General features: G+C 47.4%; 10 protein-coding genes across 10 annotated transcripts; 6 read left to right on the forward strand and 4 right to left on the reverse strand.

Moving 5' to 3' along the window:
- The first annotated feature begins 1,145 nt into the window (after window positions 1-1,145).
- Window positions 1,146-3,022, forward strand: POJ06DRAFT_43700 (uncharacterized protein). Its single transcript, XM_056191024.1, has 2 exons — window positions 1,146-2,127; window positions 2,192-3,022. Exons 1-2 carry the CDS (start codon window positions 1,603-1,605, stop codon window positions 2,789-2,791), a joined length of 1,125 nt encoding a protein of 374 aa, XP_056040203.1. The 5' UTR covers window positions 1,146-1,602; the 3' UTR covers window positions 2,792-3,022.
- Window positions 3,023-3,158: 136 nt separating this feature from the next.
- POJ06DRAFT_43761 (uncharacterized protein) lies at window positions 3,159-3,816 on the forward strand. The gene has a single exon (XM_056191026.1). The coding sequence runs from the start codon at window positions 3,525-3,527 to the stop codon at window positions 3,726-3,728; it is 204 nt and encodes a 67-aa protein (XP_056040204.1). The 5' UTR covers window positions 3,159-3,524; the 3' UTR covers window positions 3,729-3,816.
- A 1,179-nt stretch (window positions 3,817-4,995) lies between these two features.
- POJ06DRAFT_263320 (uncharacterized protein) lies at window positions 4,996-7,046 on the forward strand. Its single transcript, XM_056188859.1, has one exon. The coding sequence runs from the start codon at window positions 5,201-5,203 to the stop codon at window positions 6,884-6,886; it is 1,686 nt and encodes a 561-aa protein (XP_056040205.1). The 5' UTR covers window positions 4,996-5,200; the 3' UTR covers window positions 6,887-7,046.
- A 137-nt stretch (window positions 7,047-7,183) lies between these two features.
- Window positions 7,184-8,500, forward strand: POJ06DRAFT_263323 (ATP synthase subunit D-domain-containing protein). The gene is made up of 5 exons (XM_056188860.1): window positions 7,184-7,274; window positions 7,347-7,488; window positions 7,628-7,826; window positions 7,879-8,082; window positions 8,140-8,500. The coding sequence occupies exons 1-5, from the start codon at window positions 7,255-7,257 to the stop codon at window positions 8,361-8,363; spliced, it is 789 nt and encodes a 262-aa protein (XP_056040206.1). The 5' UTR covers window positions 7,184-7,254; the 3' UTR covers window positions 8,364-8,500.
- POJ06DRAFT_263325 (uncharacterized protein) lies at window positions 8,501-9,211 on the reverse strand. Its single transcript, XM_056188861.1, has 2 exons — window positions 8,829-9,211; window positions 8,501-8,778 (listed from the first exon to the last, which is right to left on the reverse strand). Exons 1-2 carry the CDS (start codon window positions 9,150-9,152, stop codon window positions 8,593-8,595), a joined length of 510 nt encoding a protein of 169 aa, XP_056040207.1. The 5' UTR covers window positions 9,153-9,211; the 3' UTR covers window positions 8,501-8,592.
- Window positions 9,212-9,272: 61 nt separating this feature from the next.
- On the forward strand, window positions 9,273-12,724 carry POJ06DRAFT_278888 (WD40-repeat-containing domain protein). Its single transcript, XM_056189773.1, has 3 exons — window positions 9,273-9,894; window positions 9,951-12,320; window positions 12,375-12,724. The coding sequence occupies exons 1-3, from the start codon at window positions 9,520-9,522 to the stop codon at window positions 12,453-12,455; spliced, it is 2,826 nt and encodes a 941-aa protein (XP_056040208.1). The 5' UTR covers window positions 9,273-9,519; the 3' UTR covers window positions 12,456-12,724.
- POJ06DRAFT_263331 (P-loop containing nucleoside triphosphate hydrolase protein) lies at window positions 12,725-14,028 on the reverse strand. The gene has a single exon (XM_056188862.1). The coding sequence runs from the start codon at window positions 13,875-13,877 to the stop codon at window positions 12,846-12,848; it is 1,032 nt and encodes a 343-aa protein (XP_056040209.1). The 5' UTR covers window positions 13,878-14,028; the 3' UTR covers window positions 12,725-12,845.
- Window positions 14,029-14,420: 392 nt separating this feature from the next.
- Window positions 14,421-15,194, reverse strand: POJ06DRAFT_241405 (transcription factor S-II, central domain-containing protein; the record flags this gene model as incomplete). The annotated part of the gene is made up of 2 exons (XM_056186134.1): window positions 14,421-14,846; window positions 15,084-15,194. 2 exons carry the CDS (start codon window positions 15,192-15,194, stop codon window positions 14,421-14,423), a joined length of 537 nt encoding a protein of 178 aa, XP_056040210.1.
- Window positions 15,195-15,845: 651 nt separating this feature from the next.
- Window positions 15,846-17,563, forward strand: POJ06DRAFT_43892 (WD40-repeat-containing domain protein). Its single transcript, XM_056191029.1, has one exon. It carries the CDS (start codon window positions 16,009-16,011, stop codon window positions 17,110-17,112), a length of 1,104 nt encoding a protein of 367 aa, XP_056040211.1. The 5' UTR covers window positions 15,846-16,008; the 3' UTR covers window positions 17,113-17,563.
- Window positions 17,564-18,619: 1,056 nt separating this feature from the next.
- On the reverse strand, window positions 18,620-24,325 carry POJ06DRAFT_43890 (uncharacterized protein). Its single transcript, XM_056191028.1, has 5 exons — window positions 24,110-24,325; window positions 23,468-23,990; window positions 20,356-23,412; window positions 19,060-20,305; window positions 18,620-19,002 (listed from the first exon to the last, which is right to left on the reverse strand). Exons 1-5 carry the CDS (start codon window positions 24,175-24,177, stop codon window positions 18,809-18,811), a joined length of 5,088 nt encoding a protein of 1,695 aa, XP_056040212.1. The 5' UTR covers window positions 24,178-24,325; the 3' UTR covers window positions 18,620-18,808.
- Window positions 24,326-25,000: the final 675 nt, after the last annotated feature.

Raw genomic sequence — 25,000 nt, forward strand, 5'->3', positions numbered from 1 at the left:
TCAGCGACGTCTGAAGTTAGTAGTGTTGGCTAATAGTTCAAAGAGTACTCCAGTCGACTCTGAGATTTTGGATGAAGACGAAGGCGAAGAGCTTGTTTTGCCCGACGCGACTGCCTGTCAAAGCGACACGGATGACGAGATAGTGCTACAGAGGACCATGATTGGCCTAAATGTATAGTGGGAGCAACAAGAGAAGAACCAGAAAAAGAAAGTAAACAATGAGAAGAGCGGGGAGCATGCGCATCCCTCTGCTTCGCGAGTATATTGACCGCACTAAGGCCACAGCAGGTGGCGATCCGTCCGGATATAGTGGATTTGTACCGCCCGCTGGAAATCGTACAGGCGTATATAACTTTATAGTCGAAGCGGGATTGCCCGATATTGAACGACGCATGTCAATGATCCCAATTATTAATGTAGCTAAAATTGATCATTCCCTCAAGGTTACAAAGCTCTGCTGCACTTTAGTGCAAAGAATGGTCAGAAGGCGTTCACAGCATTATTTACCTGTATCAGTGAATATGGAGAATATACGGATTATGAACTTGACCTCGACCAAATCACTCAGTGAGGTTCTTACCCACTGGGTTCTGGCAAAATTATTCGACAGTCCAATTTTATTCGTTAACAAATAATCGGACATTCTGCGAATAGGAATACGGAAATTTTAGTCTTGAACACCCCTATTTCTTAATTCCCTCCCATTTTGGCGTGTCGTATTTCGTATTTCCTCCGTGGTACGTCGTTCTGCTGACAGCGATTGACCCGTGAGCTAGCCTGAGAATGTGTTATGGTATTACTACTAAACAACAGATGCTGCAGCATGGACCAATTTAAGAAACAACAAAATGGTCAAAATATAAGTCTATTAAATATTCTAACGTGAACAAGCCGATGTCGAGACCATTGCGGTAGTCTCTATCACCAAGATTTCACAGTATTCAAAGCTTAGAGCGAAACCGGACCAACATTTTGCCGATTATTTAGCACGATAACGATTGTGATTTCTCTTGAAAAGCTTCTATTGACTTGGCGTAAAGTATCCGAAGCCACAGCCATGAATTCAGTGAACAGAATTAGAAGCGATGCCAGTTGAGGAATGTACTGTCATTCGAGCGAAAGAGCTTACGCAAAAGAGCTAACCAACCATTCCTCTTAGGGACTAGCGTATTTTGATCTTGATATTCATCCCCACGCCCAGAAAATCCGAGTACATACATGAGAAGATCTTACCAATTTTGGCGCTAACGCTGCATTAGCAGTCGATTCTATACTCTAAGCACTTCGGCTGGTTAAAGTGCTTCTCTCAAGGGCAGCAGTTCTGCCGGATTATCCTTATCCTATAGTGAACGGAAACTCTGACACGTCCGACCCATGCTGACGGTCCCAAGCCTGGTTAGATGCGGCTGTTCGTATGCGGAGGTGGCTGCTTGCAATTGAAGGCTAGCACCACGTAAGGATGTGCGTTATTATTGGTTATCTCCCGCTGTTACTTAAACGAGGTTGTGAATCCCATGTCAACGTCGACACGTTTTGTAACTTTTCCACATTTGTTTCGTGCCGGAATTTGCAAAGATCTTACAGAATCAATAGTCATCTAGTATGGCTCAAAAGCTCACATTGCAGAGGGTCTTTGGTCTGATCCTGCTGGCCTTTTCAATATTTGCTTCCGTAGCCAGTGGTCTTGCAACATCATTTGCATCTGTTCCCCCGACTGTCTCTAATGGATCGTCAATTATGGTAACGACTTCGTCGCAAGGTGCATTCGATGGACCTAAGCTCAGCATCGTCAACAGTACCTCGTTTGAATGGTGGTACTTCGACATCGCCAGCGAGGAAGCATCCGTCCAAATTGTGTTCTTCACCTCGACCGTGAGTGCAATCGGACATCCCGAAAGCAGCGTACCGCTTGTGACATACGTCACAATAAATGGTCTCTTTCCGAACGGGACTGCATTTGGCTATGTCGTACCTTCAATGAGTGTCTATATTGCAACAGATGGAGATGGCTCTAGCGGTTTTTTTGACGGCTTTGGCTCCTGGAAGGGAACTCCAGATATGTCCCACTACACCATTACTGTCGATGCTGAAGCTATCGGCGTCAAGGGAGCACTATACTTTCAATCGGTAAGCAGTTTCGCCTGTGGTCATGCCATGGAGGAACGAATATTTGCTGATCCATATGCCGCAGGCTGCACCGGCCCATTACCCGTTTAATTTTGCGGCAGAACGCACCGATTCCACAGAGGTTTTGGCCCCCAACTTCGGTTGGGCTAACGCTGTTCCAGACTCTGATGCACAGGCACACCTCTCCATAGGTGGAACAAAATTGCACATTGTCGGCCGTGGATACCATGACAAGAACTGGGGAGACGCACCGATGCAAGATACTACAAAGACATGGTATTGGGGTCATGCAAAAGTCGGCCCATATGCCATCGTCTGGTTTGATTACATAGCGCGCGATGGACAAGAGTATTATAGCGCATACCTCACTAAAAATGGAGTGCCTGTCAGTCTTGGCAGTTCCATGACAGTTCGCCCATATGGGCGGAATGAAACACAGACTCTGTACCCACCTAATGCGAGCTCGACCCAGCCCGACGGGTTCATCATAAATATTGATGCAGGCTATGCGGGTAAGTTTGAGTTTAGTGCCAGTAACGACGATGTTGTTCAGGCTATCGACGTATACACTCGCTGGACAGGTCAAGTCATTGGCGGACCTGTCGGCGGAGAGCAATTCTATGGACCTGGCGTCGGGCTTTGGGAATGGATGCGCTTCATATAGTTGAAGACAGAAGAACAAAGAAGCAAGATTTGAATCAGTTATTGGCTAATTATGTCGTCGGTTATAATAAAATCATGCATCGCAATTGATCCTTGCTCGATGCAGTCAAAGAAGGTGACCCCACCTACGCTAATCCGCTACAGCCGTAGAGGAGACTCCAATCGAGGCTAAACTTTGTATAATTTGTCACAGTGACTACTTCCTTACACCCAACATATCACGGTCGACAACATCCAGACCAAGTGCATCGAACGCGGACATAATCTATTACACTGATGCAGAGATGCATTCGTCAAACCAAAAACCCAAGTCGACTGCATATATAGCCGCTCCATATAAATAGCGTGGCCGGAAGTCACCTCGCGGAGCTTGAGTCGAGAGGTGGTGGACTACCTCGGAGCTGGAACGGCCCAATAATTGGGAGTAGTCCACGTTTCCGCAATACCACGAGAGCTGTTCACGATGGATTACTACGTCAACAAGGCGCTCGAGTTCTATCGAACGGTCCTGCGAAGTTCAACGAAATCACCGCCAGTCGGTATGTGTTTGCTGTACTCGCTCGTCCAGGCGACACAGGATCCACCGCTGCTGCGGGACCAATTGCTACTGATCATCGCCTATATCGGTCACGGCGCCATTGACATCGAATCAAACAGATTATAGTTTATTTCGGAGAACGGAAGTCAGAAGATGTTTTGGAGCACGATCCTCGACCCCTTTCCAGCGTCAACGGATGACTCTATTCAAAATCTGGATGTTAGCCGTGCTTGATTGTTGCAATGCTGGGTCCGCAGTTTGGGCAGGCTCGAACAGGTCCGTCCAGCTGCTCGCCAGGTGCGATGAGCGTCATACAGTTCGCTCGCGGACTGATGGTGTGACGCTTCCGCCAGGCGACGTACGCACTAAAGAATGCTGGAAACTTGTCCATCAATGTTGAGAGCCTCTTCGGTGAATTGCAACGGTCGAAGTCGCCCAAAACTCCGGATGCCGTCCACGAATCATTGGCAATGCTCGTCCTCTGGTATTTCCATTGAAACATCGATCGTCGACTCTAGGACCAGCAACGAGAAGAGCGTGTTGTTCAAGATATCGTTCACCGGATGACTCGATGATATGGCTCTAAGCGAATCCGTGCAACTTACTACGACAATTCCGCCACAATTCAAAATCACTCTTGAACAGGGGTACGAATCAGACTCCGTTGTGCTTCTCTGTCGCGCTTCCTGGACACTCGCCCGTCGCAGATCGACTCTTGACTAGGTCTTTGTCGCTTCAGTCACGGTCGATCCTTTGTGCACGGCAAGATCCAATAGATTTCGGTTCAATTTAAATGTTGTGTTATGCTGATTGGTTGCTAGACGAATATGCCGGCAAAGCCGCCAACCCGTTTGTTTGGTGAGCATGTGGAGAACCGTCAAGGGGACCGAACAGCGTGAACCCTGTCAGGATGCGCTTCAGGGGCTGCGGCTTGGTGCGGCTGTTGCGGCTGACGCCGCGTACGCATGTGTCCTTTTACGTGACCTCATGAGGGCGCCTGCTATTTGCATGTCCTTTGGTTTTGCTTGCGTATAGAATAGGACGCGGGTGGCAGAAGATAAAACGAGCGGGTTGTCCTCGCTGCTAGTCCAAGTAAGAAGTCTTGTATTCCAAAATATAGTTCTTGTGTACATCGTTCGTCCAGTCGGGTCTTAGTCCAGTCCAGCCCGGCCGCGTCGGGTATTGCCCCGTTACGAAACCTTTCCCGTACCTCACAATCATGGTGGGGAGGATTGAACGCTGAAATTTTGACGATATATCTTCTCGTATCGTGATTGAAATTTTCATCACCTTGAGAGCTACAATAAATTGCATTTACATCCAGTTACTGCCTCGCATTGTGAATACTATCTTAAGATATGCCTCGTATGTGCCAAATAAGGAGCCACTGGCATCGCAGTAATGCTGCACGAGAAAGCCGACGTTCTGGCCATGGGAGAAAGGGAGAGTTGAAGAACCACTGCGGAAATTGCGTAATGAGAACTAAAAGGTCACAGTTGTCAAACGTTGGGTCTGGTGCCGTCTAATACATGCGTCAGCAATTTCCGCTAACTCCATACATCAGTTCCGGCTCCATTTTCGATTCAATGCATAGTTCCATGAAGATCTCGTTTATTTTGCACGAGTAGCCAATATTTTGGCCCAGTTGTCACTATGCTGTACCAAGGGTGCAATGGATTTCCAGTGAGGAAGGTTTCTAGCCGTGGCCCGGGGGTCGGAGGATGTTGCAACCGTGCTGCACCGCAGCCATGGGGCGCACATCCCGTCTCACCACTTTCTGATGAGCTTGCCCATCCGCGCTCTTCTCTTACAATTTCTAATGTAAAATTTGATCTCTGGTCTTCTGTGCTATTAAATGCTTAGCCAGCTTCAATGCCGCCAACTTATGATCCAGTTCCCGACGTAAACATGCCGGAACGCACATCGTCTCCACCGCCGGCATTTTCTGCGCGGCTACCACCAGAACAGTCGTCTCCAGTTCCCAAACGGCAAGGTGACTACGAGCAACTACATGATCCCACTCGTGGTGACATCGAGGATGCCGAGAAATTCCCAATTTCGTCGACTCTCTATCCTCGCGCTCGATTTGCCATGGTGGTCTCCTACATGATGCTGCTCCTCAGCATTGTTTTTGGAGGCGCATTCTTTTTCATCGGGATCTTGTCCGACAAAATCAATGAGCCAGTGAAGCAAGTAATAAGCAATGTTCAAAATCACGTGGGTCAATCTCTGCGTTTTAACGAGACGGCCAGAGATGTCGTTTCGTTGCTCTTTACGTTCGTGGTCGCCATAGTCACCGAAACGCTTGGATTCGTTCACGGGACATGTTTGAAATGGACGCTGTTAAAGGAAGGAAGACTGGCGTTTAACTCTAATTTGCGGCTTGTTTCGCATGCGAGGCACTCGCGGCCGAACGGTTGGCTGGGTAATACGATATATATGTATGCCACAGCGGTTTCGTACGCGACGACACCGATGTTGGTTATCTATCGGAGCACCGCATCGGACACGTATCCAGAATTCACAAAAGTTGCTCCCATAGTTTTGGGAATTTCAGTTCTCGTTCAGTGCGCAATTTGTATCTGGGGTCTCGCCGTCACCCGCATACCATCCTGGAATTCCTCGCCATTAGTGGCAGCTTTTGTTGCGTCGACCAGAGACAAGTATGATATGGACCGCACAGTATTGCAGAACCGATACGGTCGCTGCATGGCACCGATTTACGAATCGAAACGGAAGCCTTCTGGCGAACTTCCAATGTCGCCAAAGACGCGACAAATATCGGCTATATTCACGCGGGCGCAAGCGGTGTGCTCAGTATTTATCTCGTATGCGATATTCGTTGGATTGTTGGCATGGTTTATCATTGTTACAGTTGTTATAAGGAAGAATGGCGGCGACGGAACATCGAAATCATTCGATTGGAATTTCTTTCCAAACGAAAATACACCCAATCTTACGATAAAATCGTTCAATTCGGCAGACTCATCAACTTCGGCCACACTGCAGACCAAGTCGTCATCGGTACTGGTCTCGATAATGCTCGCTACCTGTGTGCAGTTAGTCATTACCATCGGCAGCCACTTTGCGGAATCGCAGGTTCTTCTTTGCCGCGACGAAGACATTTGGAGAAAGGCAACGACCGAAGACGGCTGTGATCAAAGCTACAACTCCCTCGTAGCTCCATTGACCAATCTCTGGAGTTTTGTGCTCTTGTTGCTCAAGGTTTCTCTGCACTGGATTTATGGTCTCGCAGTCGATTTCAACTACACAACCCTCCGAATGAACTCGCCTCAGTTGCTTTACCTAACTTCGGTCTGGCTCATCCTGACGATCGTCACAACATACCTCAGCCTTAGGCGACCAAGAGGAAAATTACCTGCCACGTATGGCCATTTGCAGACGTTGGTGGATATCGTGGATGAGTGGGATTGGCGGTCAAATCTGTATTGGGGACATAAGGGACACTTTGTGGAGAGTAATGGGGACGTGTTTTATCATGCTGGCACGAAGAATGTGGAATTGCCACCTGTGCGAGTGGATCTGTTATACAAATGAAAATTCGGAAAGGAGTAATTGTCATAAAGGGTTATTGCGCAGTAATTAGCAGTAGACAACAGCAATTGATTGGCGGATTAGAGCAATTAGACTCTTCTTTTTTATTTTTGCAGTTAATTAGTTGTACATCGTGAATGGAATAGACTTGGAATTGATGGACCTCTTCATAAATCATCACCTTTTTCGGCCTGCAGTCACCGTCAAGGTTACTACGCAATTACGGCATAAGTGTAAAAATGGGATGGCGCACAAGCTATCGCCGTTTTATCTCATTCGCAGCGTCAGTGCTCTCGTCCTACAGGACAGCAGCAAATTGACGACCATAGTCTATTCAGTTGCATTTCATTCATTGAATTTCCCGGTCCATAATGTCTGGAGCAGCAAACAGGTATTATGGTTCAGTCTGGAGTTAATTGTGGGGCATTGAGTACGGCGGAATGTGCTAATACAGCCGTCATAGAGAGGCCGTGTTCCCTACCCGAATGACGCTCACCCTTATGAAGGGTAAGCTCAAGGGTGCTACCACCGGTCACAGTTTGTTGAAGCGCAAGTCTGAGGCTTTGACTGGTCGTTTCCGTGACATTACTCGAAGAATCGATGAGGTGCGTTTGCTATATCGGACATGTGCAGTCCATGAGCATGGGTCGCGACGCTCTCTCTTGCGCCCCGCTGCCTAGTCTGCTTGCGTGCTTGTGTTAAAGATGGCAATTGGGAACAGTTCTAATGCATGGGAAAATATAGGCCAAGCGGAAAATGGGTCGTGTGATGCAGGTCGCGGCGTTCTCGCTCGCCGAGGTCACCTATGCCACGGGCGACAGCATTGGCTACCAGGTCCAGGAATCCGTCAAGAACGCTCGTTTCCGCGTTCGTGCGAAGCAAGAGAACGTTTCCGGTGTTTATCTTCCCCAATTCGAGGCCTACTACATCGAGGAGAACAATGGTATGTCGGAGAGGGGCAAGGTCATGATGGGTTCGGATTAACATGCAATTAGATTTCAAGTTGACCGGTCTTGGAAGAGGTGGTCAGCAAGTTCAAAAGGCGAAGGAGGTTTACTCGAAAGCTGTCGAGACTTTGATCGAACTCGCGTCGCTCCAGACAGCCTTCGTCATCTTGGACGAGGTCATCAAGGTTACCAACCGTCGTGTGAACGCTATTGAGCACGTTATCATCCCGCGTACTGAGAATACCATCAAATGTGCGTCTCTAATCGTTTGCCGTATGACTTGTGTTGGTGCTGACTGATATTGGATAGATATTAACAACGAGCTGGACGAGCTAGAAAGAGAAGAATTCTACCGTCTCAAGAAGGTCCAAGATAAGAAGCAACGTGATGCTGCCGCCCGGGAGGCCGAACTTGCTGCCGAGCTGGCGGCGAAACAGGCTCTAGATGCCGAACATTTACAGGGCCCTAGCGCACTTACAGAAGCAGCCCCTGAGGACTTGACGGCGGATAAGGACGACGACATTATATTCTGAGCGCAAAACTTGGCGGCGGAGGTCTGAGTGTTTAATTGAGCGGTCATTCATAGCTTTTTGTTCTCTTAGGTTGTAGCATAATATACTAGTAGCACAGGGAAGTCGTGGAATATGTCATCATCACCAATAGAGTAAAGCGTAAAAACGAATCCCAAAATAATCCAATTATCTCTATCAGAACCGGTTCCCGAAGTAACTATATACAAATAAAAGTCTGCCATCCTAACTATCACTTGTTATCCCTGTCATTGTCGGTCTTTTCGTCAACATTGGGGCCATTGTCTGCTAGCTCATCCTCTTTCTGAAATCGCTCTTGAATATCCTTTGGAAGTTCTAAACCGACCCGACGGGCAGTGAGACGAATTCTCTCATGATCCTCCAGTGTCGCTGTCGGGTTATACTTGTCTAGCAATGCCTATCACCCAATAAGCCGTTGTCCTCTACCAGCTGCCGACATAACTTTACCTTGTATGTCCGTTGACTTCGCAAATATGTCAAAATCTCAATCGCATCTCGCGTCTTTTTCTCAGCCGCTTCACCCGAATGCTCTTCCGCAACGCTTCTAAACTGTTCCTGTGCAAAAGTCTTCAATTGCTGATGCAATTGATCCAGAGTACTATCGCTCGTGCTTTCCGACCCTGTCGCGTGGGGCGGCGGCGGAGGCGGCGGCGCGGACATGTCAAGGGTCTGTTGTAAGAGCCGGCTAACTGCCGGCGGCTGCTGCGACCGCGCCGAGGTCATCCATTCTGAAAGTTCTTGAAGGAGAGATCGATAAACTTTTGCTGGCATTATTGTCCTATTTCGCAGCGGAGCATCTAGCAAAGGAATATGGTCGTAATAACCTTTGACCGTTGCTAGTACGATTGATGGTCGCGCGCGTTAAGCCATAAACAGCAGGCTCCTTGGCGCCAGTTGAGGGTTAGGGCTATATTGACAACTGTCGCCGTTCGATTGTTTCTGTGGGAACGAAATCCTGTTAGCATTCCAGCATCGCTACAGCAAGTCAACAAATAAGCCACTTGGATTTGTTTAGTTTCGGGCCCGTTTGCACTCGTTGCCGGTCTGCAGTTCACGAGCGTAACTTGTTTGCTATACGCGAGACGTCACGTATTGCAGGCAACGCCGGCAGTCTTCTTCGACGTCGTACTGGTCCGCGATGCCGTCTCCGTCTGTGGTAGAAGGCGCTGCCGAGTCTTCGGGACCTGCGCAGAATATAACCGGACGACAGTCTGTGAGCATCGGGTCGTATTCTCTGGCGCCGACCACCAAGACAACAGTCGTCTCGACGACTACCACCACGACTACGACAACTAACTTTCCGCCTCTCGTACTGAATCCACCGCGACGGAGGAAGTTGCGGAGCGAGGTGCGATCTGACGTGGACCTGTTCCAGGACGAAGTTTTAGATCCGCTGGTATATCCGCTGGCAGATCAACCGACGCCGGCAGCATTAAGAAGTTTCTCCTTCGAATTGGGGGGGCGCGTGTCCCATTTCAGTGAGAGCGCCAACTCGTCTGAACCTCTCATCGACGTGAGTTGAATGTTATGTTAAATTTCTTAAGAGGAATGTTGTTGACATGTTGGTAGTTGCAGCAAATGCTTGTCGACGGCTACAATTCCGAACGAAGGACCCAGCGAGCCGAGTCGCGCACAATTACTACTACCACTAGAACAACATCCACATCTGATGGAGTGACAGCTTTCAAGGTCGATGAGGCGACGTCTCGAAAGAGAGCAGGTTCACCCAGCGGCGCCCAACCCTCAGGGCCCGTAGACATTAATAAGGCGGTTTCCAGAATCCACAAGCGACGAATGATGAGCAAAGACCAACTTGACATGTCAACTCCCAGTCTTGAAAACTCTCCGCGACAACAGGATGGTCTGACAGTTGAGCCCACCATACCAAATGACACAGCTCAAAATACGCCATCCATTGGCCTTGGGCTAGCCACGCCCCTTTCAGCTGCACCACGGGGGGCTGTTATCACGGCTGAGCCTGACATTTCGACGGATGAGAAGATGGAGAGTTGCTCTGCATTGTCTATCGACATACAGGCAGCACAGGCTGCCAACCCCGTTGATCCTCTGTCTCTTCCTTCTCCCTCACTTTCGCCGGTCACTGGATCACAGCGTAAGTCAAATGCGCAGGATTATTTCTCATCACAGGACGAAGACGATCGAAGCTCGGTTCCTGATGCCGTTTTGAACAGTCACGCCGTAATGATGCAGATTCCTACAATGCTTGATACTTTTGACGCGTTGCCAGAAAATGTTCAGGACTACGTCATGTATCAATTCTTGCGGCGCTGTTCCAAGAAAACGCTGTCGGTGGTTGCATCTACAGTTATCCCAGCCCTCCGATGCGACTTTATTGCGTTGCTGCCTCAGGAACTTGTCGCAAATATTCTCCAGTATCTGGACGTGAAATCTCTATGTATCGCCGCGCAAGTGTCCCGAACCTGGAAACAGGCTGTCGATGGATCATTGTACACATGGCGGAAGCTGCTAGAAACTGATGGCTTTGCACTCCAGCACGGAGAAATGGAACGCGCGATCAGAGAAGGATGGGGTATGGAAGGGTGGACCAAACCAGTACCTCCGCCTCCTAGTCCGCCAACGGATTCAATGTCTTCTCCAGAAGTAAGCATGGTCGGTGATGAAATGGAGGAGTTTATCAACCTACCGCCATCGAACAAGCGCAAGCGCGGATCAAAGAAGAAGCCGAGCGGAAAACGGAAATACTCGACCCCATCGCAAACCTCAGTTGTATTCGACGGTACCGGACAGTATGAGTCAAACTCGTCTAATACATCTCTTCCATTCCCGAACATGTACAAAGCGATATATCGCCGGCATTATCTTATTAATCGCAACTGGATGTCGCCGAAGTCGACTCCTAATCATCTGTCGTTCGCTGGACATGGCCGGAATGTTGTAACGTGTCTCCAATTCGATTCCGAAAGGATTATCACTGGCTCGGATGATCTATGTATCAATGTCTATGACACTCGTACGGGAAAGCTGCGAGCTAGACTCGATGGCCATGAAGGCGGTGTTTGGGCCCTGCAATATGTTGGAAACACGCTAGTTTCGGGCTCAACGGATCGCACTGTCCGGGTATGGGATATTGAGAAAGGTATCTGCACCCATATCTTCTATGGCCACACCTCTACCGTTCGGTGCCTTGAGATCATGCAACCTGTTCGAACAGGTACGACACCGGATGGCAAACCAATCGTGGAGCCAAGTGAGCCGATCATTGTCACTGGATCGCGCGATGCTTCTCTGCGAATTTGGAAGTTGCCTGACTTAGAAACGGATGCCGAATACCTACCGGAGACCGTTCCAGACAACGACGACGGTCCATTCTTTCTACGTGCTCTCCATGGCCATACTCACTCTGTCCGAGCTATTTCGGGTCACGGCGATCTCCTGGTGTCTGGTTCGTATGACACATTCGTACGCGTTTGGAAGATTTCAACCGGCGAATGCTTATTCAGGCTGGCTGGTCATGGTGCGAAGGTGTACTCTGTGGTGATCGATTCTAAGCGCTCGAGATGCATTTCTGGGTCAATGGACTGGCTTGTCAAGGTGTGGAGTTTAGAAACAGGCTCGTGCTTATATACGCTAGAGGGTCATACGTCTCTCGTCGGGCTTCTCGACTTGAACCAGACGTCGCTCGTCTCAGCTGCGGCGGACTCAACGCTCAGGGTTTGGGATCCGGAGACTGGAGATTTTGTCTACAAGTTGGAAGGACATACTGGCGCCATTACTTGCTTCCAGCACGATGACTATAAAGTTGTCTCAGGGAGTGACGGAACATTAAAGCTGTGGAATATCAAGACAGGGAAAGTAGTCAAGGACTTACTATCAGATCTTAATCGGGTATGGCAAGTAAGATTTGACGATCGACGATGCGTTGCTGCCGTCCAGAGAGGAGCCGACACTTTTATTGAGGTATGTGTCTCGATTATTCCGGTTATGTGACGCAAGTGCTGACTTAGGTTTAAGGTCCTAAACTTCGATTACGATCCTACTACTCGGCCACCCCCTACCTATGCCACGGGTTCTCAGATAGAACAGGTCGCTTAAAAGTCTCTGTAACATACTCGCGAAAATGTTTCTTTTTAAAAATATTACGATTGTGCATATGGCCAGTTGCCAGTAGCTATTTGTATCTGTGGCCACATAGCATTTTATACGTTTTTAGCTGGGTAAGACGTGTCGGGCGTATAATGGATGCATGCAGATGTTCATTTGCTTTTTGCTTATTACCATTGATGTACCATTTACAATCCAAATGGTGATATGCTGTTACGTCATGATAATATAACGTCGTTTATGACAATTAGATCACTATCAATAAGATTTCCATTGAAGCCTAATATTTACAGCAACATATCCTAAAGCTTTTAATCCACTGCAATGCACCCACACCAAAATCTACCAAAAACCAAAGAAGCAAAGTCATGCATGCAAAGACTATAATTCAATCGCAACTTCATCTCCGTCATCATCCTCCATTGGCTCACCGACTGAGTCGCGGACCTGTCGAATGATTCTCATGATAGCTTTTGAAGTTGGAGAGTCAGGATACTCGTCTAGAAAGCTCTCGCCATAGTCACACGCGCGACCTATTCTCGGGTCTAGAGGAACGGAGCCCAAGAATGGAATGTTCATGTCCGCCGCCAATGCCTTTCCGCCACCAGTAGTAGGCGCAAATATGAATGACTCGCCTTTGCAATTCGGGCACACGAATCCAGACATGTTCTCTACTAACCCGAGAATCTTGATACCCGCTTTCCTGCAAAAATCAATTTCCTTGCGGACGTCGAGAAGGGCCACTTCCTGCGGAGTAGTTACCAAGACGGCCCCATCCACACCCGTATCCTTCAAGTACTGATTCACGCTCAAGTGCTCGTCGCTAGTGCCTGGTGGCGTATCAACAACAAGGAAATCGAGACTGCCCCAATCAACGTCCTTCAAAAACTGCTTTATCAAGCCCGATTTTTTCGCGCCACGCCATATGATTGCGTCATCCTCATTTGGTAGCATAAATCCTATACTCATCATGCCCAAATTATCCGCAACATAGACGGGACTCCAACCCGAATTTGACATGTGAATCTGCTCGCCCTTGGCACCCATCATGGTTGGCATCGACGGGCCGCAAATATCCAAATCCATAACACCAACCTCCTTGTCTGCGTCCTGCGCAAAAGCCCACCCGAGCATCGACGTAAACGTAGATTTGCCAACTCCTCCTTTGCCTGACAGAACTAATATCTTGTGCCGCACGCCTTCCATTCGCTTGTGGATGGCTGGCAGATCCACATCCGGACCTTTCGGCGTCGACGCGCAAATAAGCTGATTAGGACATCCCTCACACGCGTCAGCTTTTCCAGCCAGCTCAGATTCGGTGCCGGGACAATGCTCTGGCTCTGGTGCTGCTAGTGTTGGGATTGTTCCAGCATTGTAAGGCTCTGTCGCCGTGGTTGTCGTAGAGGTCGCCATTTGTGGCAACAACCCTGTTCACTCAGAAAAGCAAGCTTAGAAACAATATTCTAGAAAATCAAGCCGCACAGATAAATTACAAGTAATTTTGTGTTCTCCTTTTGCAATGAGCCGAGGTAAGTCTGCAAAATGCAAGTAGAAGAGTTGAAGGCGAAAAGGCGATGAATTACAAACCAAGTTCATACGTAAGCGGGACTAAGGGCGTCCCTAACCCAATATATCACGTGCCTCGCAGGCATGTTCTAGCTCTCGGAGTTTATTACCGACTTAATAGAACTGCGAAGGACCCATGATTTTACAGTGCATAAATACCAGTGTGCAAACAATAGCCATTCCTATTACTGATTAAAAACATTAAGCCTAGAGTAATGGTACATTATTGGTAAACGAAAAAACTAAGAACGGGTTAATTAACTTAGAACAATTCCACCCCTAAACCGAAAATATACACATTAACACCGTAAAACCGGATAACGCCAACTCTTTATACGCCCAATCCGAACAATTTAGTTTAAGTACAACATAGTTCCCGAAAATCTTGAATCACTCAAAATAATCAATTGCGGCCGCACTTGTCGTCACCCCCCATTTGCCCCGCTCTCTTCCATCATGGAGCTTAACATCGAGAATGTTACTTGGCGCAGCATCTTGAGATATGATGTGGGCTTCCAAGTTCCGCTGCTTCAATAGCTCGTCCTCCTTGATCCGCTCCCTTGTTGACATCTCTTCCGTAGACATGCTGGCAAATTTCTGTGGGCTGATTTCACCACAAAGAACTCGTTCTCGGAGGTCATTTTTCTTATTCTTGAGATTCACAAGATGTGACCGCATCGATGTTTTGTATTTTGGACCAATATTCGCACCGTTCGCCTTATATATTTCTTCTTCGATAGCAGAGCTTATTTCTTTAACGTCGACATTCTGCGAGGCTGGGGACTCCCTAAGTGCGGATTCGATAGCCAATTCACACTGTCCAAATATTAGCAAACACGTTCACCAACAGCTCAAAGACGTAAGCCGGATCATGGCCGAGAAAGGGTCTAATTCTCGGGAAACCACTTATGATTCCTTTCTCAGCACAGCCACATCAAGACTCGCGGCCCAATGCACAGCCACGATCACGAGTCGCCACCAAAAACAAGGCAATGCAACTGCATTGCCGAGCAGTGAGTGACACGACGAACATAACAAATTAAATATACATACCTTCTGCCGGTTACTTTTCTCAACGGCCAGCGATACCGTAGTTTCTTCCGGTCGCAAAAGCGTAGAGCTCCGTCTCTTGCCATTCATCACTGGTCTACTGGCGCGGGCCATTTGGTAAGTATGAGATTGTACGAAGATTATGATGTTTGATTTAGAATCCGAAGATGCAAATAAAGAAAGAGTTTAAGAGAGATTATAACGAAATATGATATATTTCTTCCCAGATAGACTGGACTATTATGCAAAGTATCGACCTGACGTGATGTACCAGCTAGTATATTGCTAGCCTTTACGTGTCAAAGTCAGCGGAGCCGAACTGTCTTGCGAATACTAATATCTTCTCTTTGAAAAAGCTCTTTCTTTAAATAAGTCAGATATGCGAAGAAAGACCGCAGTGGAATAATCTGCTGCAATCTCGCAACACCAATTATCGAATCTTCAGCAGCAAATGAAAGTAATCAAAATCTTTCCAAATGCTACTTTAGACAAAATAACACAAAATCAAGAAATTCTAAATATATTGAATATTCAGAAAATCTCAAAAATATGACAGTTAAACATAAGGTAGAAGGCAAACGCCCAAAGTTAAGAGTCCTGATCTTGGGAATTCGATCGCGTGGCGACCAGACGGGGGAGAAGTTGGGGTTCTTATAGTCGAGATTTTTGACTCCTCCTACCGCTGCCCCTTGGTTGAATTGACGAATGCTCCATAATTGCACAATTTGTGCGGCTTTAAGCAGAACACCGACCTCATTGGAACTTTAATACGGGACTCGTGACTGTCGCATTCGCGCATCCAAAGCAGCTTTGCGACATGACGTCATATCCATTAAGATGCTCAAGTAGAGTTGATGGATTAGGGTAACCCTATGCACACTGTACTTCAAATGCTGCTCCTGATTCCAAGAGAGGTGTCCATATCCAGATGGCATCGAACTCAAACTCGAACTCGAATCCTAAGCACTTCTCATTCGGTGCGCACGGTCGGAATGTTGTAACGTGTCTGCAATTCGATTCCGAAAGGATTATCACTGGCTCGGATGATCTATGTATCAATGTCTATGACACTCGTACAGGAAAGCTAAGATATCGACTCCGTGGTCATGAACGCGGTGTTTGGGCCCTGCAATATGTTGGAAACACGCTAGTTTCGGGCTCAACGGATCGCACTGTCCGGGTATGGGATATTGAGAAAGGTATCTGCACCCATATCTTCTATGGCCACACCTCTACCGTTCGGTGCCTTGAGATCATTCAACCTGTTCGAACAGGTACGACACCGGATGGCAAACCAATCGTGGAGCCAAGTGAGCCGATCATTGCCACTGGCTCGCGCGATGCTTCTCTGCGAATTTGGAAGTTGCCTGACTTAGAAACGGATGCCGAATACCTACCGGAGACCGTTCCAGACAATGACGACGGTCCATTCTTTCTACGTGCTCTCCATGGCCATACTCACACTGTCCGAGTCATTTCGGGTCACGGCGATCTCCTGGTGTCTGGTTCGTATGACACATTCGTACGCGTTTGGAAGATTTCAACCGGCGAATGCTTATTCAGGCTGGCTGGTCATGGTGCGAAGGTGTACTCCGTGGTGATCGATTCTAAGCGCTCGAGATGCATTTCTGGGTCGATGGACTTGCTTGTCAAGGTGTGGAGTCTAGAAACAGGCTCGTGCTTATATACGCTAGAGGGCCATACCAATCTCGTCGGGCTACTCGGCTTGAACCAGACATCACTGGTCTCAGCTGCGGCGGACTCAACGCTCAGGGTTTGGGATCCGGAGACTGGAGATTTTATCTACAAGTTGGAAGGACATACTGCAGCCATTACTTGCTTCCAGCATGATGATGATAAAGTTATTTCAGGAAGTGATGGGTCATTAAAGCTATGGAACATCAAGAGTGGGGAATTTGTCAAGGACTTGTTGTCAGATGTTAAACGGGTATGGCAAGTAAGATTCGATGATCGACGATGCGTTGCTGCCGTCCAGAGAGGGACCGACACTTTTATTGACGTGCGTTTATGACTTTGAACTTTGTGAGGCTTGCTCATTGACATACTGAAGGTTCTGAATCTCGATCAACATCTGAATGCTCGTTCTCAAACATAGTGATCGACCACAAAAACATTCCTGTCAACACAAGATATTCAGTAAATGGCCTTGCCTTAATAATTCACGACGGTGCAATCTGTAAACTGTGAGGAGTTATTCAATTGTCACCAAGCATTTTAAGTAAATGCTGGTTCAGGGATGCGCACAGAAGTGCCTGATGTTCGCTTATTTGCTTATTGCCAGGACGTATCATTTCAATTCTGGTATTACTATGTGATTATGTGTACTAAGTGGAGTTATACGTGAACATTATCATAGAGATGTTCATAATACAATTCTCACGGTAACGCTTACAATTTTGCAATGGACTAGGGTACGCGCGGGCGTGCAGGTTGGAGACAACTTAGGGTTGCCATGCTGCAGTAGAATAACCCGACCCATAATTTCGCACAACTACAAAATTTTTCCCGGAGGTACAAGGAGTTGTGAGTTGTCAACGACAATTTGCACCCGGCATCTGATATGATCCTACTGAAACGGTAACAAGTTGCCGCTCTGCAAAGGCTAATTCTTCTATTGTCGTCCCGATCGGTTTTTGGTAAGGTACTATCTCGAGTTGTCGCGCACTAGTGGGGGGAAAGAACCGATACGCATGATTATAGACATTTCTGACCGAGGAAGTATATGCAGGACAGATAAATAATTAGGAATTCTTCGTTTATGACGTATTGTGTTCTACTCTTCCTATACGTGTGCGGACAGTTTTTCGTTACGCTGAACACGAAGACGTTGACTAACATATTGCTCAATAGGTCCTGTTCACTAGTATATGTTCTGAGCTATGACGGGATTCCATTATATCGGTAAGTGCCTCTATCTGATTAGGTTAGAGCCTGTGTTATGAGGAAATCTATCACGATATTTTCTTCGGCGACAATTCATGAGCCATTAGAAAACATGCACTACCATCTGAACAAGTCTAATAATGTCATATTCTTGCATAGAATAATCTACTAGAATGAATAACTAACGTATGGGAATTAGGTGTATCTTATAATTTTCATTGCACTGGCCGGCTAGCGTATTCTAATGTCAAGGTATGAAGACACATTGTTTGTGTTATGGTGCATGCGCCAGTCGTCGATCGTCATCAGTCCAATTCGTTTTGTGATGAAAACAATTAAAATCAGTTCTGCTTCTGAAAGAGACTGAAGACAACCAAAAATACCAAAAATCACTTCTGAGATATTCGAATTGCCGGATAAATTGAGATGACGAGATCGCTGGCGCATGACGCCTGCACCGTTCTAATTCTGGAGTTCTCGTGACTGACTTTTCAAGTGCCGTAGGCGTCCTTTCCGATTTCAGAATATCTTGTCTGTACCCGTTAGTCAGGTAATGTTTGGTCCATACTACATTGATCTATTTAGCTCTTCCTATATCCAAGCCGGGTTTGCAAAGTACTCGACGTAGACATATATTGATTCTAACAATGCCAAAGTAATGCTCTTACAAATAAACAATTTGGTGTCAACAAAGTACAATGTAAACAATCTTTTAACAGTACAAAACTATTTCTCTATATTACTATTCCATGATATCTACTCCCGGAAAACACTATCAAATATGCCGATGATTTATGTCCGCCATCAAACGCTGTATGTGCCATCTACTTTAGTTTTTCATATGCCTGCTTCGCCATTTCTTCCAATGCCTCTAGTTCACCACTGCTGGCGCACATGCTTCTGAAGATTGAATCCTTCTGCTGAAGGAGAACATGCGGGTGATCATACTCTTTAATAAGACCAGAGTCGAGAACAAGGATTTTGTCATAGTCAATAATAGACCTCAGCCGGTGAGCAACTGCACTATGTTAGCAAGACCTCATATCAGCCACAACAAATGTGAATGGCAACGTACTAGTCAATATTGTAGTCCGCGAAAACTCAGTTCGAATCGTCTCCTGTATCTGCGCGTCGGTATTGTAATCAATTGACGCTGTTGCCTCATCCAACAAAATAATCTTGGGTGACTTCAGTAATGACCGCGCAAGACACATGAGCTGTCTTTGTCCCTGTGACAAGTTACCGCCGCCTTCGGTAATAGGGCTATCAAGTCTGTAAAAGACGTTCATATCCCGCGCCTCCCGCTCTGCGACAGTAAGACCAGCGCTGGAGCTTCCACTGGCTTCTGGCTGCTCTCCAGGGATTTCATCGATCAAGTGCACATGTCGGAGCGCAGTAAAGATTTCATTGTCACTATAATTGCTGAACGGATCAAGATTAGATCTGACAGTGCCGGTAAACAACGTCGGATCCTGTGGAATAATTGTGAGGCCTTGCCTCAAATCGCGCAGGCCGATTGCGGAAATATCAATTCCGTCAATAACGATCTTGCCCGTATCCGCTTCCAAGAATCGGAAGAAAGCCGAGGCAATGGTTGATTTACCAGCTCCGGTACGGCCCACGATTCCAATCTTGGAGCAAGGCTCTACATCAAACGAAATTCCCTTGATCACTCGAGGAAGCTCCGGAGCATATCGAAGTGATAAGTCAGTGACCGAGATAGCGCCATTTGATGGCCAGTTCCGTGGTGGACGATTATCCGGAATAATGTCTGGAGCTTCTTGCTCAATCGCCAAGAACTCGTCAATACGCTCAACTGAATTCATGTTCATCTCATTCGTGGCATAAAGTAGGACAACCCAGAACATATTCTCAGTAAATGAGATAGCATACGTGAGAATCAAGCCAGCCAATCCAGAGTCGATCGAATTTCGCGACATCAAGACGAACACGCCAGCGAAGAACGACACTAGGCCACCGGACAAATCAGTACGGTAACACATCCATCTGTTGAGCGCCCACATGATCCAGTATGGACGCGAGTTCGTATCGACCTTGTGCATGCTATCTGCAATGAACCGCTGCTCATAACCGTAGGCACGAATAGTGCTGATGCCGACCAAAGTCTCTCCGAAATGCTGGTAAATCGGTGAACGAGTGACTGACTGCATTCTCTTCAGCTCACGGGACGACTGCAAGTAGAATAAGTTGATTAGGAAGAAAATGATACTGATGACAACGCCAATCAACAAGAATCCCGGAACAATCACGCTGATGACGCCAATAATAACGCAGACTGAGAGAATAGAGTGGACGAAACTCTGCTTCAGTTAGTTACAAGCAAGTAACCGCATCAATCAGTGCAACATACCAAAGCATCGACCGCAACTTCGCGGTCGATACTCTCAACATCCTTCGAGAATCGATTAATGATGCGGCCAACAGGAGTAGAATCAAAAAAGCGTGGCTTTGCGCGCATAATCGTATTGAGCAGTTTATCAAAGAGACTTTTCGAAGCGGAAAGAGATCCCAAATAGAAAAGGGCTTCTCGCAAGAACGACAGAACGATGTAAACAATTGCGATCAAACCGTAGACAGCAAGGTAGTACTCAGGTCCTTTTGCGCTATCCTGAATATGGTCCACATACTCGGCAGTACTGAAATACGAGGTAGGCTCGCCAACATGTATCAACGGTCCGACCACATTGCGAACGCCAGCTTCTGGAGCATACTCAAATAGACCGGATGCCGACGATGTAAAATTGTTCCCCACAGTCGTAATAGCTGCAGCGGAAGCGACAGACATGCTCTTCATGCTAATCAGACTTTCAACAGACGAGATGGCCGCCGACCAAACTCTAACCCACCAGTTCTGAGAAATCGCAGCGGCCTGATGCAATACGAAAGCTACGAAAACAAGAGTCCAGTATCTGCTCTTGCCCATGGACTTGATGTAGGAAACGTAAACTCCAAGCTTAACCATACCAACCTGTTGAAGCTCCTCGTTCGCCTTTTTCTTGGGCTTCTGCGTAACTTCCTTAGAATCCTGCTGTTCAGTAGGTGGCGGTGCCGCGACTTGAATCGCGTCCTTATCAGCGACATTGACGGCAGACGGTACGCGAGAGACTTCACGAGAGTTTTGGATACTGTTGATCAGCAACTCATCTGAACCGAGAATGCCAGAAGCAACGATATCGGCCGGCACACCTTGTGCGACAATGCGACCATTCTCGAGGACAACAACATGGTCGGCAAGTGTGAGCGTGAGCGCGACATTGTGGGAGACCAAGATGCAGGTTCTATCCTTCATGAGCGGACCAGTTATGCAGTTCTCGTAGAGGTAAAGCGCCGTGTGGGAGTCAACAGCAGACAAACAGTCATCGAGGATGAGATGCCGGGCAGTAGAGTAGAGAGCACGGGCCAAAGAAATACGCTGCTTTTGTCCTCCGGAGAGTGAAATACCCTTCTCACCCACCAAGGTCTGATCGCCGGCCTCAAGAATTTGGAAGTCGCGGAGAAGTGCACAGAGCTGGACGACCTGCTTATATCGAGCCTCGTTGTACTTGTTGCCGAACAGAATGTTCTCCCGAATAGTGTCGTTAAGGAGCCATGGTTGCTGAGCACAGTACGCAACAGATTCAACCAAGCCCGTGGTCTTGTTCTGAGCAGGCTGCTCCAATAAGCTCGATCCGGGTAGAAAGACTTTGCCCTTCAGGATATTCATCTCTCCCAAAAGAGCCATAAGAAGAGAAGATTTTCCTGCACCAGTAGGTCCAACAATGACCGACAACTTGCCGGGTTCAAACGTAATATCAACGTTCTGGAGTTTGAAGTCGAAGTTCGTTTGCCCAGCTCCCCATGCGAATGAGGCGTCTCGAAAGCCAATAAGTGGATCACCATGCGACCGACGTGTCTTGCTCAGTTGAATATACTTTTGAGTTTCTTCCTCGTCCAAAAATTTTTGCACACGCTCAACCGAAGTACGGGCTTCAATGACATTTGTAATCATCTCAGCCAGGCGATCCATAGGCGTGCGCATCAGGTTGAACAACGATAGCGAGCTGAATGCAACTGAAGCTGTAAGCTCCTTCTTCGCGATCATGGTGTAGAAACCAAATGTAATGAACGTGATGATCGTCGGGAAGCCAAACCACACCATAGCAGCGAAAGCGAGAATCAGGAAGCGCTTGCGAAGCGTCTTAATTTCCTCATTACGCACTTCTTGAAGTTGATCCCTGAATCTGTCTTCCCAAGCAAAGAACTTGATGATCTTGATACTCTGCAAAATTTCGTTGGTCTTTTGGATACGTCTATCCGTGATACTGAGAAGTTCCTTCTGAATTTTGCCGAAAGTTCTTGAGAACTTGTAATTTATAGGCAGTAGTGTAAGCATGCCCAAGCTTCCAGCAATCGCACTGGGTCCAAGAGTCTGGTAAAGCAAAACCATCGAGATGAAAATCATCATCGTTCCCTTGATCAATGGGTTCAATCTGGCAAGGACTTCTGCAATCGAGAAGGCATCGACAGCCATCAAATTAATGACGCGACCGAGATCAATCGTCTCATCTTCAATCTTTTCTTTCTTCTTGCCCGCATTGTTACCTTCCTTAGCGTCTTCCTTAGCTTTAAGCTTTGCCTTTGCAGCCGCAGCCTCTGCGCTGTCTGGAACATTCACCGCAACCTTACGCTTTAGAGCCTTTGAATACAACTCAGCCACAATAACGGCTCTCGTGCGAACGCAAACCTCACGGAAAGTCCATAATGCCTGAGCAGAACATGTCGCATTCACAAAGGCAAACGCCAGTAGCAAGAAAACATACAGCCATGCCATATGATTAGGCTCCCGAGAGGGATCTTCAAGGTGGCGCAAAATCTGACGTACAAGAATTGTTGGCGTAAAGGTGAAGATGGCATACATCACTGAGAAGCAGAATCCATAGATCAAACGGAAACGAAAGTACTTAATTAGGCCGTATAGCATTGTTCCCCCGTTCTTCGCAAGACGATAGCCCGGCATGAGGAGCGCAGAACGGCAATCATCTTTCAAGTCCCATACGTCGTCCATTGTCAGCGGACGAGAATATCCCAACTTGAGGAGTTTGTCGGCCCACGAGAACGTGATGGTTTCCCAGATCGAAACGTAGGGAACTGGATTAGGCTTGAGACCGTCAACTGTCTCAAGATAGGCAGGACGATCATGGAGGGGGGAAAGCACCCCGAGAACAACAAGAACGCTGTAACTCAAGAAGTCGAACGTGCACAAGTAGGTGACGAACTGCCGCGAAGAATGCACAAGCGCCGACCGGAAGTTTACAATCGAGATTAGCCATACAAACGCGTAAAACAAAGCGACATGGACTCTTAAGTATGGTGAATTATATCTCACTGACGGTGATAGTCGCATTGTCGATAGTGCAAGGATATAGGCCTAAACCGAGGTTAGAAACAATTATCTAATCCACCAGCACAGCATGTAACCTTACAGAAAGAATCGATGATGCAATAGAAAAATGAACCAACTGGACGCGCTCCGAGTAGTACGGCGGATACTCAACCAAGATGATACCTCCCAATGTGAGAACATGAACCACTGTCAAGGCAATTGCAACGACCTGCTCCAATACTGATCGTAATCGTCTAGCAGGAGTAGCATTGAGGACCAATGTCGGACTCCGGTCAGCGCTCCCATTCGCCGACGTGTTATTGGTGGCCGCCACTCGAGTACGAGGGGCAATATCGAGCGCGTCATCTTCCACGTCGCGATCATGGGCATTTTCAACGATTTCGTCGTACTCAGCACCCGCGTCAGTTGTACGCAATCTGTATATCGGGTCCAGATTTTCTTCATCCGAGTCATCAATTGGGCTCGCATCTGTCGGAAGCTGAGTATATCCTTTGTTGAACCACCGGCGCCGGAGAAATCCAGGAAGTCGCACAGTGCTTGAAAGGATAAGATGCACGACCGAGACCAGCACTATCAATATAGGGAGCCAAAAGTGAAAATATCTTTAGCCAGTCAGTTCTTGTCTATTCCTCGCTTGAGCTAAACGCAGAGACAACCCTCTTTACTCCTTGCTGAAGCAAATGCGTCCTCCCCAACATGTCATTCAGCAAAAAGCACTTACCTCTCTCTCACGCATGTATTAAAGTCATCCACGTCCCACGAAGGAGACGGACAAAACAGTTGAACCATTTGCCTATATTAAAGGTTTGGAAACTGGTGAATGCGCGGTATACTATATATTCTCCCGTTTCGACATTGACTTTACCAATTCACGCGGATGAAGGTCCAATCTCCAAATTCCAATAGTAGGAAAGTCTTAGAGATATTCCCAATTGACAGAAACAGCAAAAAGAATGAGAATGTCCACAGGGACGCCAACAAATCTTTACGCGGAGAAAATGGAGATAAGTTGTCCCGGGAGTATTTCGCCACACACCCTAACCCAATCACACATCGTACTTGCGAGGCTCGGAATGTTGCGCCGCTTCTAAGGTGCAAGCTGTGGTGGCAAAATAGCGCTGGGAGATAGCCAAGATAATTCGGGCTGGCCGAACCACGTAAAGCTAAAAATCACTGGTGCCCGGGACCGATGGCGCAAAAGCAAATTGTTGGCACTTGCGCTGGTGCCCGCGCGAAACCGAATGCGGAAACGCGCATTCCCTGTTTGGCTTCTCAAACGACCTCTAGCTGGTGGGACATCCGAAAAGCATGCTTCCGTGTTCTTATCAACACCCAACTTCCACGAGCAGCACCTGAGTGGCCGTTAGTTCCAGTTATATTTGTAGGAACATCAGAATTGGACTACCTATCGATGTGGATACATTAGAAATGATTTCTAGCTCCCAAGTGAAGAGATATCCCCAAGGGTAAAAACTCGGCTGGCCTGCGGGATATCCGTCAGCTACTGCCACACTTCGTTTGAGGCGTATCGATGCGCACAGTTTAGGAATCTAATCATGCAGCTCTTCAAACCCCAGTTTGGTTAGCTAGGGAATAAGAACTGCACCCGCCA

This window comes from Lipomyces tetrasporus, assembly GCF_029532465.1.
Source record: "Lipomyces tetrasporus strain NRRL Y-64009 chromosome Unknown POJ06scaffold_13, whole genome shotgun sequence".
Lineage (NCBI taxonomy): Eukaryota > Fungi > Ascomycota > Lipomycetes > Lipomycetales > Lipomycetaceae > Lipomyces > Lipomyces tetrasporus.